This window comes from Vidua chalybeata, chromosome 1, assembly GCF_026979565.1.
Source record: "Vidua chalybeata isolate OUT-0048 chromosome 1, bVidCha1 merged haplotype, whole genome shotgun sequence".
NCBI classification, from domain to species: Eukaryota; Metazoa; Chordata; class Aves; order Passeriformes; family Viduidae; genus Vidua; species Vidua chalybeata.
This window is the reverse complement of record NC_071530.1, coordinates 68,226,699-68,245,865: the sequence shown is the minus strand read 5'-3', so window position 1 is coordinate 68,245,865 and position 19,167 is coordinate 68,226,699. Positions and strand designations below refer to the sequence as shown.

General features: G+C 40.5%; 2 protein-coding genes across 24 annotated transcripts in view; one reads left to right on the top strand and one right to left on the bottom strand.

Annotated features, from left to right (window-relative positions):
- Positions 1-9,587, bottom strand: part of LYRM4 (LYR motif containing 4) — an 86,205-nt gene extending 76,618 nt beyond the window's left edge. For 2 of the 4 annotated variants that reach the window (XR_008434915.1, XR_008434922.1), the window contains exon 1: positions 9,391-9,587. Coding sequence is in view for 2 of the 4 variants with exons in the window: in XM_053965148.1 (XP_053821123.1) it covers positions 9,391-9,476 (86 nt within the window). In the remaining 2 variants the exon portion in view is untranslated. The remainder of the gene's footprint in view (positions 1-9,390) is intronic. The other 2 variants (XM_053965148.1, XM_053964973.1) reach the window with 2 other exon arrangements.
- Positions 7,772-19,167, top strand: part of FARS2 (phenylalanyl-tRNA synthetase 2, mitochondrial) — a 231,587-nt gene continuing 220,191 nt past the window's right edge. For 6 of the 20 annotated variants that reach the window (XM_053964296.1, XM_053964881.1, XM_053963178.1 and 3 more), the window contains exons 1-3: positions 7,772-8,108; positions 15,989-16,066; positions 19,057-19,163. Coding sequence is in view for 9 of the 20 variants with exons in the window: in XM_053964881.1 (XP_053820856.1) it covers positions 19,131-19,163 (33 nt within the window). In the remaining 11 variants the exon portion in view is untranslated. Of the gene's footprint in view, positions 8,214-9,499; positions 9,582-10,082; positions 10,675-10,999; positions 11,039-15,988; positions 16,067-17,805; positions 17,888-19,056; positions 19,164-19,167 lie in introns of those variants that run through there. The other 14 variants (XM_053964222.1, XM_053964376.1, XM_053964060.1 and 11 more) reach the window with 8 other exon arrangements.

Below are 19,167 nucleotides of genomic sequence, written 5' to 3'. Positions count from 1 at the left end.
CTAACTTATTGTACTACAAAAATGCTGTGATATTTTAGATGAGTCAAAGATGTTTTCTGAAACTTAGTAGCAGGTTAGTTTCATGGCAACACAGTACAGTTCAATTTGACACTGTCAGTACAATTCAAGCTATAAGCTTCAAGGACTGTGTTATGCATTTCATTTGAGCTGCATTGAACTTTAAAACATTTTCCTGAGAAGGAGGCGGTCTGATGTTACTTAAATAAATAAAAACACTAAATATATTTGGATGGATGGATGGATGGATGGATGGATGGATGGATGGATGGATGGATGGATGGATGGACGGATGGATGGACGGATGAATGAATTATTGTCTCACAAAGAATTCCACTAGTGATTCAATCTGAAACTTCATGAAATGTGATGGCTTGTACCTAGCCCCCTCCACTTTTAGTTCCCCCGTTTTTAACTGTGAGCAACAATACAAATAAATGATGGCTCTGAACCACACCCCCAACCACCCACTCCAGCCACATTTGGCTCTTTCATTGTTATTCTAACATAGTCTGCAGAAATTAACCATTCACACAACATGTAACCCTCACAAGATAAAACAATTTGCTCCAACACCAAGGCTCTGTGGAAATCTGCACACACATTTCTCCCTCCTGCTTAAGCAAACAATAAATGGATGTTTGCATCTGTGTGTGCCTACAAGTGAGTATTGTGATAATCTGTATGTTTGTTGGGGAAACATATAATGCCTGTAAATAAACACTACCAAGCAACAATGTCATGTGTATCCTGCAAGCAAATCCTAGTTAGCAAAAATCACATCCTATGAAAGACAGAGACAACTCTGTAAAGACTAAACTTTTGGGATACAAAAGTTTCATAGGCACCAGAAGTCACAGAAGTTTAATTATAAAAGCTTTGCTACCATAAAGGACTAGTGATTATTAAGAATATACTAGAATGAATTACAGTCTCAGGGAAATATTTTTTTTTTCAAACACACACTTTCTCTGGCAGTAAAAATAAGACAATATTACTTTTAAACAAGCTAATGACTTAGAAACAGGTCTTTAATGGTTCCAGACCAGGATATGCTAGACAAGCAGAATGAGAAGGACTGTCAAGACCTCTTGATGGACTTTATTTTCTAATAAGACTAACACACCTATTATATACTCTCTAGCCTCCACAGTGGATTCACAGCTTGCTTTAAACAGGGATTTTGCAAAAGGGTTACTGGGATTGAGCAGAAGTGAATTCTAGACTTCTTGATACCAATACATTCATATATGCATCCATACACATAATATTTACTTAGTGCATAGGCTTCTTTAGAAACAATAATGAGATCAACCAACTGCTATTTATTTAAAAAGTTAAAAAAAAGTATCTAACATCTTCTCCCAAGACTTTGTAACAAACATGATGCTAAAGAAAGTGTAAGTATTGGACTGAGTCCTGAGTTGCTGAATATCATTCCCAACACAGGATCTTCAAATTTTCCTGAAGAATGCTTTAAGGATTTTATCTCAGGCACATTCTGTTCAGGAAGAAAGCATCTGAACTCAATTGAATTCTCTTATTATATTAAATGTTCAGTTTCATTGTATCCTGAGAAGAATGTTAGAATTTTATATGGAGAGCAGGTAAAAAGGAATAGAATAGAATAGAATGTAGAAAAAAAGGTAAGGGAAAAGGGCCATATACCATAATGCCACCTAGCCAGAATATTGTCTGGATGACTTATGGCATCTTCATTCTTGAGAAAAAACTGTATCAAGAAGAATCTCCGAGAATATTTCTCACTAAGGACATTTTTGTACTGAGTTCTGTGCACAACAGTCTTGGAACAGCTGGCTTAAGTATTCACAAACACAAGAAAACAACCAAGAAAGTCTCCTTTGATCTCCACTTTTTTTTTTGAAAAGCAGAGAACTATGTATAATCTAGGACTGTACTCTGTTGGTCAGCGAACCCAAAAACTCATGGGAAGAGCTTTATTGAAGAGGTAGTTCAGAGAGCATCCTTGCCATCCATTACTGCAACAAGTGGTTCTAAATACTGCCTTGTCAACCGCACTTTCCTCTTTTATTTTTTAAATTAGTTTAATTTTTTTTTTTAATCCAGAATGCTGAACTTCTAAAGACCACTTGAAATTATAATAGCCTGTGTCTACTGTATCTTGAATCATCTGGATGTTAGGAGGTCAGCATCTTTTCATCATGGGCACCATAGTGATGAAGACAGAGGAACTAAGTGTTAAAGCCACATCCAAGAGTAAGGAAAGGAGGAGGTTAGCTGGGACAGCATTTAAATCCATTTTAATAGTACAGCTACATTACAAAGTGCTTTTCATTTACCAGAAATCATAAGCATATGTGTATGGGTATGAGTCACTGCTAGAGGCAGTATTTTTTCTGTTACTCTCATTAGTTCTCAAACAAACACCACTGGTAATTAAATCTTATGTAAAAAGAAATATATCCCTGTTCTTCTGTGCTATACAAAGAATAACAAGCATCCACAGCAGATTTACTCATTTTGGGTGCCTTTACTAAAATAAAATAACCAAAAGAGTAGATCAGTCTTTTGAGGAAGCCCCCATCCATTTGCCTGCCAAATATTAAATTTAAATCTTTCCAGAACTCCGTATGGTCTCCAAACCCTCCCTCCAAGTTACTACTGTTCAAAATTCTGCTCTGCAAAAAAAAAAAAACAAAAAACAAAAAAACCCAAAAAACCAAAAAAAACCACCAAAAAAACCAGGAAAATTACACCAGATTTGATGCACAGATATCATTAATTGTTTAGGAAGAGTGTAACTTTACAAGGGTAAAGTGAAGGTATTTGGAAAATGACAATCACCGTTGAACTATTAAACCAACGATAACAACTCCTAATGAACAACAGCAACAGAATTTTGATGCTATGATTTTCAGTTGGGTAATGTTACTATTAAGAAATCAAAGTATTTGATAGAACTGTTTCCATTAATTTTAAAATTTCAGAGAAATATGTTCTGAGGGTAACTAATGGCTATATTTTGACATTTTTTTGGTTGTCTTTCCAAAATATTTTATACATATACAATACTGAAGTCAAATGGAAATACTTCAATACCATCAGACCCCAATCCAAAACCATGTTCTTATACCTCTAGATTTTCCAAAAATGGCATATAATTTCCATTAAAATACTCTTATAATGCTCTTAAAATACTGACATCTCTATTCAAGCATACATGATTCTGACAGAATAAGGCAATATATAAAAAAGAGCTTAAAATAATACAATGGCAAAATGGCACGTGGTCACTGAAATAATAGCCAAAATTGAACTCTCCCCAAAAAGAGGTGTTAGTAAGGCCAGTCACAAATCTGTGTGACTGCTCCACAAAGTGATGTGAAAACATGCAGTGCCTGTGACTCTGGGTCATGCAGTTCCAGGCCAAAACAAATGTCTGCACCAGTGTACAATGGAAACCACCCTGGACTCTGGAGAACCATAGCTGCTTGCAGCCCTGACTTTTCCATACTTTCCAAGTAGATGACAGAGAACACCACACACTCAGAAAATGGGAAAATGGGAAATTAACTAAAAAAATCCTGAAGTTTGTTACCACTCAGAATAGAGTCAGCAATTTCATACAGAGAAGAAAAAATAAGGTATCTGCCTTCTTTGCACAGCTGAGGAAAAATAGATTCTGTAAACTGCAATTCTCTCACCATACACCTATGAAGAAGTAAGACATCTCTGCTGGACAGAACTGACAATTTTGTTTTTTTCCTGCATTTCTTATCTCAGCTACAAACTATCATTTTGTTCAGAAAACCATGCCTCTCTTTTCTCATTATTGTCTTGGACTTTTTTTTTTTGTTTAATCACCATTTAGACATTTTTCCTCCCTAACACACAGAAACATAAACAATCTGCTGGCAGATCTTGTCAATCACAAGCTTCATTAGGTTATCCGGTAAGAAAAAAGTCTTATTCAGCTTGGATAACTGTCACATGTAAAATTTTAACACAACTGTTAAAATACCTAAGTGATGAAAGTGCAAAAAGAAACACTGACAGGATTCCACAGACCAGGGACTAAAAGCAAAGGGAGATTTTTCCATTAATGCGACCAAATAAGGTGTTCTGGGAGTAAGAGAAAGAAACTCGTTTCTCTAGAAGAGTGTTTTTTAAGAAAATTTTACTTGGTGTGAGTTATGTTCTCAAAAGAGTTCTTAACAGCTTTATGTCCCCTCAAAGAACAGGTCAACATGCAAATGTGGGTCAACTTAACCTATACGTGTGCAAGAATCCAGGTGCTCTCATGGAAGAAACTGGGTACACAGAACTTTCTATTCTGGAACTGGGTATCCAGAGAAGTCTCACTATCAAGACTGAGGCAAAGTGGGCAGTAAACACCTTGGCCTTTCCCTTATCCTTTGTTGCTATGTTTACTTCTGCAACCAACAAAGGACAGAGATTCTCCTTAGCCCTTCTTTTGTTGCTGATATATCTATAGAAACATTTTTAATTTTCTTTTATGGCAGTAGCCAGATAAAGCTCCAGCTGAGGTTTGGCTCTTCTAATTTTCTCTCTGCATAACCTCATGACATCCATGGAGTTCTCTGGCATAGTGTGCCCTTACCTCTACAGGTCAAGAACTCTGTAAACTCTGCTTCTGTTTTTTTTTTTTTTTTTTCTTTTCCCGAATTCCTTCCAAAGCTCTCTGTTCAGGCAGGCTGATTTTCTTCCCTGCTGGCTCTTCCAGCACATGGGGACAGCCTGCTCCTGTGCCTTGAAAATTTCTGTCCTGAAGAATGTCCAGCCTTCCTAGACACCACTATCCTCCAGGACTGTCTCCCTAGTGACTCTCCCAGTGGGTCTCCTAAACAGGCCAAAATCTGCCCTCTGGAAGTTCAAGGTGGCAGTTCTGCTGATCTCCCTCCTTACTTCTGTGAGAATTGATAACTCTATCATTTCAGGACCACTGTGCCCAAGGCATCCTCCAATTTTCTCATCACACAACAGACCTTTTCTCTTGGCAAACCACAGGTCCAGTGGGGTGCCTTGCCTATTTGGTTCCCTCACCAGCTGCATTAGGAATTTATCTTCCACACACTCCAGGAACCTCCTAGACTCCTTTCTCTCTGTGGTATTATATTCCCAGCAGACATCTGGTAAATTGAAGTCCCCACAAGAAAAAGGGGCAGCAATCTTGAGACTGTTTTATGGTTCTATGTTCCATGACTCCCTAAAATCAGATCAACAACTGTGTCAGTCAAAGTAGGAAAAGCAACTGGCACTGAAAAAGACCAGTGCAAATTATTTTGCTCAGTTGTTCGTAGGTTAGCAGTCATTTACAAAAATCAGATTTACCAGTTTTAAAATCTTGAAGGACATGTCTCAGATGAAACTGCATGCATTCAATTAACTTATTTCCAATGCAAAACAAATCAGCAAATTTGTTTTGACAAATTTTCTTCCCCGATTCTTCTATATTCTGGGTAGCTTTATTAGTCAAATAATAGTGCGCACTCTAAAAGAAAAATCAAATTCCACTAAAATGCAATTTAGAGAGACGAGAAAGAAATGTATCTATAAACAAAAATACAACTTCCACCACTTAAAAGAGAACATAATGGATAACTGAAAAAAATTGCAATAAATCAAGACATTAAAAAACATTAAAAAATTATTTGCAGAAAAATTCCAACAGAGAGGCTCAAACCTTCTGATACTGCACATAACTACAAGAAATTAAATAAATAGAAAGCAGATGAGCTGGAAGCATGTCATATGATGTTACCCTGAACTTATTACCCATTGTTAGTACTTTTATAGGGTCAGGAAGGCTAGGGATCTAAAAATCATACTAAGTTGGTTAGCTAGACTCTGGAGCTTTTCCAGGTCAATGTCATACTTGAAATAGGCCTGCATGCAACAAGGTGAGGTCAGCCATGATGCTCTTTGGCTAAACCTGTTATGAAAACCTTCAAAAATGGAGTTGACAAACTCTCTCAGGGAAGACCTGCTCCAGTCCTGCACTGCCCTGGAGAGACCTCCCTTCCAATAGATTCCCGTGTGTTAAGACCACTGAGCTTCAGTCACGTTAAACAAACAAGAAATTTTAAAGTTTTGATTATCTTCATTTGCAACCAGATGTGTTTTAATGGCTTTCATAAGTTTATAAATTCTTTTGTATTCTGTACCCAAATAACTCACAACATGCCATTATTTAAATCACTAACGATATTTAGAAACGTCACTTAAATCATCTAGTTGAGACTATAATCCAACATATTATAAACCATCAGAGGTTCTACTTTTTGTCAACCAAGCAGAAGAAAATAGTACATTTGTTAAAAACCACCTCTTTGATTCAAAACCTAACATCTTGCCTCTCTGCATATTGATTTTCCTCTAGTACAAATCACTCACCCATGCTCAGACTGTCTGCTTGGGTAATAGGGCAGAAGGGCAGACATGAAATTACTTACAGTCTACTGAATTCCCTCTCCCTGCTGTTAAAACCTGGCCTACAGCTGGCCTTCACTTCTGGGTGTCCAAACACTCTGTGACATTTACTTCAGGACACTGGAGATGCTCCTGTGTTATTCTGAAGGCTGCCAGCAGTGACCTCAGTTACTTTAAGACATGAATTATATTCTTCACAGTTACCACACAAGTTCTATTGGGTGGCAGAAGAAAATCTGGGGCTACGAGGCGACATAAGGAATATATTTACTCAGAGAGACACAAAAAAAGTTGAATTTTCTATCACCATCTACATCTACACGTGTCCTGGTTTTGTCTGGGAAGTAAAATTAATTTTCTTTCTAGTAGCTGGTACAGTGCTGTGTTTTGGATTTAGGATGAGAGTGATGTTGACAACATGCTGATCTCTTAGCAAGCAGGGTTTACACTAAGTCAGGAAGTTTTCAGCTTCTCACATCAACCCACCTGCAAGTAGGCTGGGGGCTGCTGCTCAGGAACCAGCTGGGCATCGGTTGGCGGCAACTGTACTGTACATCACTTGTTTTGTATATTCTAATTATTATTATTATCCATTTCTTTTCTGTTCTATTAAAAAGTCTTCATCTCAACCCACAAATTTACTTCCCCCCCCCCCCCCCCCAGTTCTCTCCCCCCCATCCCACTGGGTAGGGGGGAGCAAGCAAGCACTTGCGTGGTGTTTAGCTGCCTGCTAAGTTAAACCAGAGCAACCAAATTAGGAGAAAAAGCACTGTAAGCAAATAAAGAGACACTAAGTAGCTGATCGTACTTCAGACATACTCTTACAAATACACAATTTACAGTAATAAAGTATTCAGATACTGTCTAGCTAAAGTCACTAATCAATAGTAATAACCTGTAATACCTTCTACTTTGCTGCAAGTTGGTTCTTTACACAAAGTCCTTGGGTTAACTCCATAAACTGCAATATCACATTACAGCAGCCCTGAGGACAGGCAGGGCTGCTTATCTTGGCAGGCAAGAAGCCAATGGGGTGTCCCTTTTACCTATGGGCGTGGTGTAAACACTGAGGAAGAACTGTTGTGGTCACAGCAGACCTCTAAATGTAACAGCTGCAGATCATTTCTTGCTGGAAACTGCTATGGCTTTTCATGCTCACAAATGTGTATACAGCACAAGGTTTTAGACAGTTTCTGATTTTATAGTATCTAAGGACAGCCCCGTCAGAACCAGAAATCTATCCTTTAAGGAAAGGTGCAACTTGCACTGTGACATCATGTCAAAAAAACAGATCTTCATGGTAAACACACCATCTAATTTCTATCCTTTAAAATTTGCTGTGGACTTCACTTCCTCACTGCTCACCCCGAAGTACAAACCCATTGCTGAAAACACGCCGTGGCCCAGACATGAGCTTCATTCAGCTTTTCACCAACTTCGCATCTCAAGCCATCTCCATGATGTACAATCCTGTCTTTGTTAGCCAGAACTAGGGTAACCACGGACACTCAGGACAGCCAATGAATAGGAGAAAGCCTTGATAGCAACAGAATGTGATGCAAACACACACTGCTCCATGGAGTCAGCAATGAAGGTTTATTAACACCAGCTCATTTTCAGCCCTGCAGTCCTTTCCAGGGCACTCGCTCACACCTGAGGTTTGTGGAATAGTTGTACCTTGCAGAGCACAGAGCTCACCACAGTTATGCAAGTTTAAAGGCCTCTGTTCCCAGGTCTTGCCTGAGAGATGATTCACAGCACAGGTAGCTCACATCTCTTCCCGTGGTCCAACTGAGTGGTAAAGTAAATGAACTACCATTGGGCAATGCAATTCTGCCAGTGTGGGTGAGCAGCACCCGCTGTGAACACAGCAGATAGCTAAAGGTGACCAGGCCTACACCTAACTTTTGCCAAAAAAAATGTGCATACCTTTCACCCACAGCCAAAGAAGGCAGGCAGACAGACAGCCTGGTATCCTGTCTGGTGGGAAGAGTGAACTCTGATTCCTCACTGCACCCTGAGCGTGGACATAGCACACGGTGCCAAGCTTTGGTGGCAGCCTGACCCCAGCTCTCCTCTTCTAGGAAATGGGCAACACACAGACCAGACATGAGGAATATCAAGTTCACAAAATTACAAAATCACAAAATCATTAGGACTGGAACGGATCTCTGGAGATCATCTCGGCCAACCCCCTGACAAGGGAGGGTCACCTTGAACAGGTGACACAGGAACACATCCACGTGGATTTTCAATGTCTCCAGAGAGAGAGACTCCACGACCTCCATGGGCAGACTGTTCCAGTGCTCTGCCATCCTCAATGTAAAGAAGTCCTTCGTCATGTTGAAGTGAAACTTCTTGTGTTTTAGCTTATGGCCTTTGCTCCTCATCCCGTTGCCAGGCACCACCGAAGAGTCGGGCACTATCCCCATGACACCCACCCCCGAGATAGTCACACGTATTAATGAGCTCTCCTCTCAGTCTTCCCTTCTCCAGACTAAACAGGCCCAGCTCCCACAATGTCTCCTCAGAAGAGAGATGCTCTAGACCCTTCCTCATCTTTGTGGCCCTCCACTGGACCCTCTCCAGCAGCTCCTCGTCCTTCTTGTATTGAGGAGTCCACTCCCAGCACAAGTACTTCTGACTTCAGGTTGGGACAACCTCTGTCCTGTCTCTTCTCCCTAATACCCATACAGTGGTGCTTTTGCGGCAGTCCGGAGCCTGGCAGAGGGTCCGGGGGCTGCCCATTCCCTGCGCTCCGAGCCGGGCCCGGCGCCGGTGCCGGGCCCAGGCCCGGTGCAGGTCCCGCTGTCGCTCCAGGGCACGGCTCGACTCCTCCCGAGGCCGCAGCTCTCCGCGCCCCTGCCCCAAGCACCGCCGGGACCCCACCTCTCGGCGGGGTGCCCCGCGTCCGCCGCCCCCCGGATCCCTTCCCCGCACCTGTAGTTGTAGCTGCTGAAGCGCTGGCTCTCCCGCAGCAGGGCGCGGTACAGCCGCAGCACCTGGGCACGGCTGGACGCTGCCATGTTGCCGACACCGAGCCGCTCCTCCCGCGGCGAGGCCCCTTTTCCCCGCCCTCCCGCCGCCCGCGCCGGGCGCAGCCGCGGCGGAGCGGAGCCGCAGGGCCGGCGGTGAGTGGCGGCGCGGAGCGGCAGCGGCCACGGCTCGGCCCGGGCCCAGCGCAAGGCGCGGGCGGAGCTGGGCGGGGCGGGGAAGAGCGGGTCCCCGGCCGGGGCAGCCCCGGGGGCGGTGGGCTCGGGGGACTCGGGGTCGGTTCCCGGGTCCCGCCGGGTCGGGCCTGCGCGGCAGCTCCGGCGGGGATCCCAAGGCGCGACTGCCCGGGGGAGCCTGTCGGGCTCGGCCGTGCGGCTGTGGAGGGCCCGAGGGCGGGGAGGGAAGGCCCGAGCGACAGGGAAAGCGAAACCAGCTCTCAGATGCTCTGCTCGGCGAGGGCAGCAGCGCGGTGTGCGCGCCCCGTAGTACTTGGTGTGCCACACGGGGAGGTGGATGCTGGCGGGGCGGAATGGATATCGGGGCTGGAAAGGAGCAACAAGTGATGTGTGCAGGGGGTTGCCTCGGAATCGCTGTATACGTTTGCAATCAGAATTAATGTACCGGAGAGGATCCAGCAGAGGCCACGAAGATAATTCAGAGTCCGGAGCATCTGTCTTCATGAGGAGAGACTGCGGGTGCTGGGCCTGTTCATTCTGGAGAGCAGAGGACTGAGAGGGGATCTCATTAATGCATATATCACAGGTGGATTACAGGAGGCTAGCCTGTTCAGTGATGCCCAGCAAAAGGACGAGGAGCAGTGGCCATAAACTAGAAACCAAAAGTTTCACCTCAATGTGAGAAACAACTTTACATTAAGGATAGCAGAAAAGTGGAACATGCTGTGCAGGCATCTTATGGAGTTTCACTCTCTGGAGACAATGAAAACCCACCTGGATACATTCCTGTGTCACAACCAGGAGGGTTGTACTACATGATCTTCAGAGGTGCCTTCCAACCCCAACATTCTGTGATTCTCTGAAATCACTATAGACAATTGCAGTCATTGTACATCTAGTATACCAGGCCCCATTGTATTATAGTGATGTTTGAATTGTTCCTCTCTCAATACCTGTTTCTAAGATGAAATCTGTTATTTAAACCACACATCAAGCATCCTCCTTTGCTGAAAATTTTGCCACTGCAGAATAAACTTAACTTTGTAACGTGCAGGTATTATGCTGCAGCTGTATTTAATACTGGTTTTTGAAGTCTATCAGCAATTTCTTTAGTTATAGAATCATCAAAGTTGGAAGAGATCTTTAGTCTCCAGTCCAGCTGTCCACCCAGCACTTCTACTTTAACCCCTAAACCACCTCACCCATTGGCACATCCAGGAGCCTCTTGCCCACTTCCAGGGATGGTAACTCCACCATCTCCCTGGGAAACCTATTCCAATGCTTGACCACCCTAACAATGTATTTCCCCCCCCCTAATATCTAATCTGAATCTCCCCTGTCTCAGTTTAAGACCCTTTCCTCTGGTCCTCTCACTGCAGGCATGGCAGAAGAAATCAGTCCCCACTACCTCCTTTCAGGTATCATGATAGGGTTCCTACTTTTCCACAGCTTGTTATTTATAAGTAGGTGTTTAAAACAACTACCGTGTAGATATTCTACATGTCTCTGGCAAAAGTGCTTCAATTGTCACTTCTAATTTAACTCATGTTTTATTGCATATGCATTTGAGTATTATCGTCAGTTGTACAATACATCTGATGCAATTTACAGTTCATTGCAAAGGACTAAAATTGATCTGTGCTTTTGGATGTAATTAGTGTAGACACATGAATTTATTTAAAATTTACCTTTACAGGTATGCTGTGTTTTAGCAACCCTTTTAGGCTTTCGGAAATGGAGATTTTCTGTATGTAGAAAATTTTCCTGGATATTCTCTTTATCTCTTTTTTCTAGTTTATCCCAAACTAGAAATGTTACAGGAAATGTTGAAAAACATACGCAGCTGAAGTACTGGGATAAGCATCATGCTTCTGAGGCCTTCCCTTGTAAGTTACAAACCAGTGTGTTTTGGGTTAGGTCTTGGAATTCAGAACACCCACATGGAGAAATGCAAAGCAAGCATGCCTTTCGTTTGCCAGTGGGACCAACCAAATTCTCCTTGTAGCCCAAGCCATGTTGTTAAAGCAGATTGCCATGCCAGAAGCAGAGCCCATCTGGGGTGCTGGTGCTCTCCATCTTTGCAGCTGTTGGTGGCTGGGCAGCACCAGCCATAATACATGTTATAGCAGAACTCTGGCTTTGTGTCTACAGACTTACCTTCTCTGAAAGCAGCAGTGGCCACCCTGCCCCTTTTTTATGAGGGTGGGCTTCAGACAGCTTAAAACGATATGGGGCTGTCATGTACAGAGCCAAACGTAGGTTTGAGAGTTTAGCAAATTTATGTGATACCATTTTGTGGATGTGTGGCAGTTGTTCCATCTAATTTTACAACAGCCTTCAGGTATTGTTGCAAATAAAGTTGTCTTGGTACAATCCTCAGCTCTAAAAGATGAGGGAGTAATTGGGATGAAAGCATTCAGCAAATTTTGTTTACAAGAACAGTATTAATTTAATATAAAAATTATTTTTAGATAGCCTCAGATGCTAATCCTGTTCCTGAAACTCCCTGACAGTTTTTGTGAGTTTTATTTTTAATTTTTTTTAAGGTAATCATGTTTTTCTCTTGAAAAAACCTAGAAACATCCTATGTTTAGAATAAGCAGTAAGCCCATACAGTGCATGATCAAATGCAAAGTAAATTTATCAAAGGAGAAAAGTCTTTCCTCTTGTTGCCTTTTTTTTAGCTTAACCTTTAATACACTCGAGGGAAGATCGATTTTTGTCAGAAAGGAGTCACCTTTGTGCAGTTGGATTGACACTGTTAACTGGAAAAATTAATGACTTCCTTCTGCATTTGTTATTGCATTTTCTTGGAAACTATGGGTTATGGTCCTAGAAGTCGTGTCATTCTGCAGGAAGTGGACATTGCTGTGGCTGGGATACAGGCGGTTCTGCTGGCCTTTGTTTATGTGCACCACTGCAAGCCTGCAGAGCATTCAAAGGACAGACACAGCCCAAATGACCACTGTGTGTCCTGGGACACTGGAGCCTGTGTTTGTGGAAGCTGCAATAACCACTTCATTAACTGCCTCCTCACTCCTGAGGGGAAAACTACACCTGGATTTAGGGTTGGTGGGTGTTCATTTGTACAGAAGTCTTTGCTTTCAGCCTTTGGTCTGGGAAGGAAGGTGGTATGTGCCTTGCCTTTCTGCGTCTCTTGGGATAAATAAGCGCTTTGAGAGAATATAATGGTATCAGTACCTGGAATATTTAAGTATTCCAGGTATTTAAGAAAGAGGGGAGGGAGGGGAAAGAATTTGGATGAAGTACCTGCAGGGGCTGCCGGCCGGAGTGGAAAGAAAGAGCTGTTCTACTCTCTGGGACATATTCGATGTCTTGTTGTCTGTTGCTGAATTGTTCCCTGTGGTGCATTATTTCAGCTTCATGACACGGCACTGAACACTTTCACTGCTTTCCTGGTATGCTGCTGTTGGTTTCCATTATTTTTCTTTGGGGGTCAGAACGATAATTGATAGTTATGATATTATAATCTCTTTTAGTAATTGTTTTTCAGTTTGTGAAAACATGCTAATTTTTCTGTGCTGCAGTGGTGTGGTGTTTCTTTTCATGTCTTACTTGTTGGTTGATAGAGTTGTGCACAGTGAGGTCCTACACAGTGTAGAGTAGATCCTATAAAAAAAGGATTATAAATCACAAGAATTTTGGGATTTCAGTGACAAATGTAACAAACTGTAATTTAACTGTTCTGTATGGTGAATTAAGATTTCCACAGTATCAACAGGAGGCCTTGACCGACTCTGCTATTTAAATAAATTGTATTTCGTTGATTGCCCAGTAGGAAAGAACATTTTTATTTAAAAGGAGAAACTTCCATATTTCAAATTCAGCTATACTCCTAAATTCTTTGTGCATTTAAAAAAATTCTACCTGGAAGTTCAGAGGGAAGAAAAAAATGGTGACAAAACTCTTCTCTCAGTCAGCTTTTTGTGAGTTACTCCATCTCTTTCCAAACTGAATTGCAGAATGTTGTGTATTGCTTAAAGTAAGATTTTAAGAACAATAATTATAGGAAAACCAAAACGCAACCATTTCCTGTTTCAATACTTGGTCTTCTAAGGAAACACCTATTTTACCACTGCTCCTAAACCTTTCCTGGTACTTGATCTCTTGTGCTGTAGGCATCAGACTAAAAGAAACACTGAATTATGCTTTTGCTCTTGGCCACAGTTTTATTTGTTTTCCTTCTTGGCCACTTTCTAATTTCCTGTGGCACTTGAGTCCTCCAGAGGACTTCATGGGCATTGTGTTACATGACAATTAAGGAGCTGGACAGTTCAGCAGTCACAGGATAACTTCTGGATCAATGAAAAGCAGTGTTATACACTGTATGGATTTTGAAAGATGTTCTTAGTGGACATATGTTGGTAAAATCCTTTGAAATGCTTGAAATAAAAAATACTATAAAAGTCCAGAATTAAAAGGATAATTTTGTGTTATAGGCAAAAGAATAACTAATAGGGGATTAAAATTACCAGTAATGCTTAAATTGCTCAGCATGTAATAGTTGCATCAAACACAAATGACACTTCTAAACATTTCTAGCCTTATTACTGATGAAGACAAGAACCCAACAAAAAATTATCATATTTTTCCTGTGTGTTTTTTTGTTACACTGAAATCTTGCTCAGAAATCTAATAATGAGAAGCATAAAGGACAGGATTAATGAAGTGTTCTCTACCATGACCTCATAAATTCTGAAATACTTCCTTTGCTGGCTTTCCAGTGTTTTATCAAATTTAGCCTTAAATAACTTCTCTTTCTGTGGGAAAATATATTCTACTTTATATTGTATTGCTGTTAAGAAATGTTTTCTGATGCTCATCCTGTGCCACCCTCTTCCCTGAGTTCATCCCACTTTTTCATTTATGCCCCTTTAGAGTGTAATCCCTCTCCCTCCTCTGTGATTTACACTATCATCGTATTTCTCAGTAGCTGTCAGCCAGACAGGCTAAATTATGTAGTTACTTTGATTTTTTTTCTGCCCTCTTTCAGAGGATATTGAAAATTTTAGCTTAGGAAGCAAACTTAGCAGTAAAGCAAGGACTGATATTTTGTTTAAGAGCAACTGAGATTCTCGTTATAACCACCCCTGTATATTTTTTGCTGACTTGGGATTTCCAGTGTGGCAGGTTGGTTACAAATGGTACTGCCAATCCTTTGAGTTAAAGATCATGATTGCACTTAAGACGCTTTGCTAGAGCAAAGTTCTTTTTTCTCTTGAGTTTATTTTTTGTCATGTATAAATGTTCATGTGAGTGTGCAGAAAAACAGGTAAATATGTATTCAGGCATGCACATGGTCATGCTGTGGTGGTAAAGGTCATGCCCTTCATCTCTGATTCTTCATGTTTCAGACTTGGGGATTGGTGCACAGCTAACACAGTGCTGTGGGGGTTTTTACTGCTTACCCAGTCCCATGTCTCAAGTATGTGAAATCAAAGACATCCTGCTGCTTGTGTGCATCCCAGTTGTTCGGCTCCCTGGATTGTGGGCATGGCCTTTCTTGTCAGATGACACTAGGGGCTAGCTCCACTCAAGGACTACTGCTTAAGTTCTTCCCTGAAAATCTGCTTCAAGTAGCTGTTTTCTTATAAATAATTCTTGTGTAATTATTTGTTGGAAACAATTCCTAGATCAAAGTATCAGTAGGTGTAGAAGTATCATGTTGCTATGAGGTAGTGTGGATCTGATGTAAGAAAACTTGTTATCCAAGGACATATCTTTCTTTTAGTAAGAGGAAAATTAAGCAAAATTGTTGTTTACAATGGATGGGTAGATCATCAAGGATTGAGTGGATTTTAAGTAGGCAATCTGTTTAGTTTTCTGACTGTGGGATGAGGGGAGGGGGAATATGATTTTCTACTTGTAACACATTTTCATTTTATATGGTGCTTTGTATCCATGTATGTCTTTTTGTTCTAGTAGCTTGGACTTTTGATCCAGGAAAAAAAATCAACAGTTTGAATTGGAAGCTGAAACAGATTGTTTCTAGAGATGAAAGAAGACTGTGGAACAATGCTTTAATTGAAATGAGGGAAAAACATAGCCATATTAGGGATTGTAGTAATGATAGAGTTTAAGATACTTACTTTTGCATGATCCTTGACATTTTTGATCTTTGATCTTGTGTCACTATTGGTTTTATGTCCTCAGAGCTCTGGCAATGAGTGATAGTGCATTAGGGACATGTTTCTGTATATGTCACGCTTCTGATGTATTTGTAAAATCAGCTGAATTGTCAATACTTACTTATATGCCTTCACAGTTCTAGATAGAACTCTCTTTTTATTTTATTTCTGCTTCTGTTTTTTATATCTGGAGTGACTCTGTCAAAATTTTTCTTTCAGCCTGAGAAGGAGCAAAGCACTGACTGAAGCTAACAGGCAAAAGAAGAAGAGCTGAAGAAAGATTATCTCTGCTTGCAGGTAAATAAGTAAAAAAAAAATTTAGCTTTCTGAATCTTTGACACCAGTACTGCCAGCCTTTTTAGTTAGTAACAAGTTTTCAGTCCCTCTCCATTTTAATTAATAATTAAATTTTAATTTATTTAGTAATTTAAAAAATCTTTCTTCATCTTCACCAACTGCTAAGGACGTGTATGATAGCTATATAAATTTGCTTTCCATATAGAATTCATGCATTTCCTTACTCTTAATACAAAGAAAATTATGAGACTTGAGACATAAAGATAGGTGTGTAACAATAATAAAAGAGAGAGAGAGAGAAAGAGGGAGAGGTAGAAGATAATCTTCTCAAGAAGAAATTCAGAAGGACAAATTTTATCATATTTATATTGGATTATGTCCAGATTCTTGAAAATAATCCCTTTGAAATCTGTCTAACTACCTAGGCAATAAGTTGCTGTTCAGTGTGAGAAGAGGTGGCAAGTTAAGTTCTCATTTTACATGCCAGTTATAATTGATACAGGACAGGACAGGACAGGACAGGACAGGATAGGATAGGATAGGATAGGATAGGATAGGATAGGATAGGATAGGATAGGATAGGATAGGATAGGATAGGATGCTCTGGTGAATGAACTCAGGGAGCTATGGAGAGGCGATAGTTAGGACTTTAACATCCCCAGCATTAACCTTCCAGTCTCTTGCCCATGTGACCCAGCGTCTTACCTACGTGGCAGCATCAGGGAAAGGCAGTGTGTGTCAAAGGCTCCTAATAAGGTTTGTGTCTTCCCTCCAACTGGGAATGAATGTTGATTTAGATGGGGATGCAGACCTATGAAGTGGAACTGCCAACTTTCCAGTAGGGGTGGGTTTACATTCTGCTGAAAGATGGGAAAGAGGAATGGGGGAAGAAATAGTTTGAAATACTATTCTGGGAACATTAGTGAGAGTTCATCTGTCTGGAGACTTGAATTAAATTGTTCTACAATTTCTTTGATTAACTTTTTCAGGTATGTTTTGTAGCCTAGTATTGGTTTTGACCAATGTCAGGTTGTCGAGATTTTTGTTGTTGTTGTTGCTGTTGTTTTATTTTGTTTGTTTGCGTATTTGTTTTAACCTGGTGGTACGCATGCTTTGTTTCCTTTAATTCATGTTTATGCACTTGATTTTAATTATTGTTTAACTTTTTCCTTTTTTGGAAATGATTCCTGGTGAAGTAGATGTCTAAAACGGAGAAGACAGATAAACAGAGCAAATTATCAGGTCCTCACACAGATTTAATAGTACTTTTTTTGTATGTGTATGTAGGATTTCAAAATTGATTTGACTTCCAAGAAAGTTTTCAAGACCTTGACTGAGAGTGTTCTTACTTTTGAGAGAATTTGCATAATTTTTAAAATTGCTTTCTTACTTACTTTGACTATGAACACAGCTTTTTTTCAACATTTGTTTTAACTTTGATTTTATTATACTAATTACTTACAGTGTGAAAATTGCATAGTGCATTACACCAGCTCTTCCCATGGGAAGGCAAATGGACAGATGTGGTAGTGCACATGTAAAATTACCACATATTGAAGAGGTAATTAAATATTGGCTCTATATAGGTTTGTTGAACTTAGAACAGCTGCTTGCGTTTTGTGTTGGCACCATAACTTTGTCAAGTTTTATGAAAGAATGTTGTTCTAAACAGATAGATGTGGCTTGAAAGAGGTTAACTTTTTCTGTTTCCCTCTTCCTCCCTCTTCCTTCCTGCACAGATTGTGGTTCTTGTTCCACCCTCCACTTCCACTTGATATGTCTCTTATTTTTATACTGCCATTGTATTGCTGATCTGTTGTGGTAGGTTATATTCTTAATATAGTATTCATTCTACAAACAGAAACTCTGCTGGATAGACTAGAACTGAGTATGTGGGAACACCATGTTTATTCCAGTTACTTTGTCAGACTTCCTGAGTTGTTATTTAAAGGATTCCTTTTTTAATAAACTAAATTTAAGAGATATTGCAGATTCTACCAAATCCTATTTTGTCACCTGATATTAGGAGTTCATTTGACCCCAGTATCCCCTGGGGTCTCAGTCCTGACCCTGAGTGGCAGACCCTGCTGGGCCTGTGTGGAACACAATATTTCAGCATGTGGCAAATTGCTTTTCTTTAAAAGATGGTTTTAAAGAAAACAAAACAATTATTATGTTTTAATTTTGATTCTCTCAGTAACAGATGTGACATTAACTGAAGATTATTTTGTCATATGTGACCTTAAGCTATAATAACATCTTATTCTTCATTAATAATAAAAACTTGATTCTTTCATGTTATTTTCTTTACTTCTCTGACTTTCATATCATCTTTCACCTAGTCCATGTGTATGTCTTGGCTCAGAATGAAAGATGAGAGGATGTTGCCTTTGGTATCTAATGACCAAATTTCTGTGATGGAGAAATACTTCTGTGTATAGTCTTAGATAGATAGATAGATAGATAGATAGATAGATAGATAGATAGATAGATAGATAGATATACACTTCTGTGCCACAGTCTGAGATGTGGATTTTGAGTTCTGTCTTAAGTTTTCTTTCACTGAGGCTTGTGGAGGGGAGTGTGACTTGCAAATGTCTGGAGTCACAGAAGAGTTCTCTGACATAATTAAAATAAGTGGCTTTCTCAAGGCCTTTCAAACAAAGATTTTCTTTTGTTCTTTGAGCTGGGCTTTGTCTAGAGTAAGTGTATCAACATTAGCAAGCCTTACAGGAGATGTTGCCCAGGAACATTACAGATGTTAAAACATGAAGCTGCTTGGGAGCCCATTATTCTAGGGAGCTGTGAGACTCAAGTGTTTCCCATTTTCTAGCATTAATGACAAAGAAAGAAGTTAGCAATACTAGTCTTGTTCTTTTTAGTGTGATACTTAAAAGCCTTTGTTTTTAATCTGGTGGTTGCGGGACTGCATGGAGACACAATTTAAATCTGTGTTTTAAGTCATGCTTGCCTTGCTTTGCTTGCTACAGAATATTTTGGAACTAGTTCTTCTTTAACAAGTTATTGGAGATGTCAGCACCTCTGGAATGCTGTAAAGGCAGTCATGTTCAGATGTAATCAAATACAGTGTTACGAGGTAG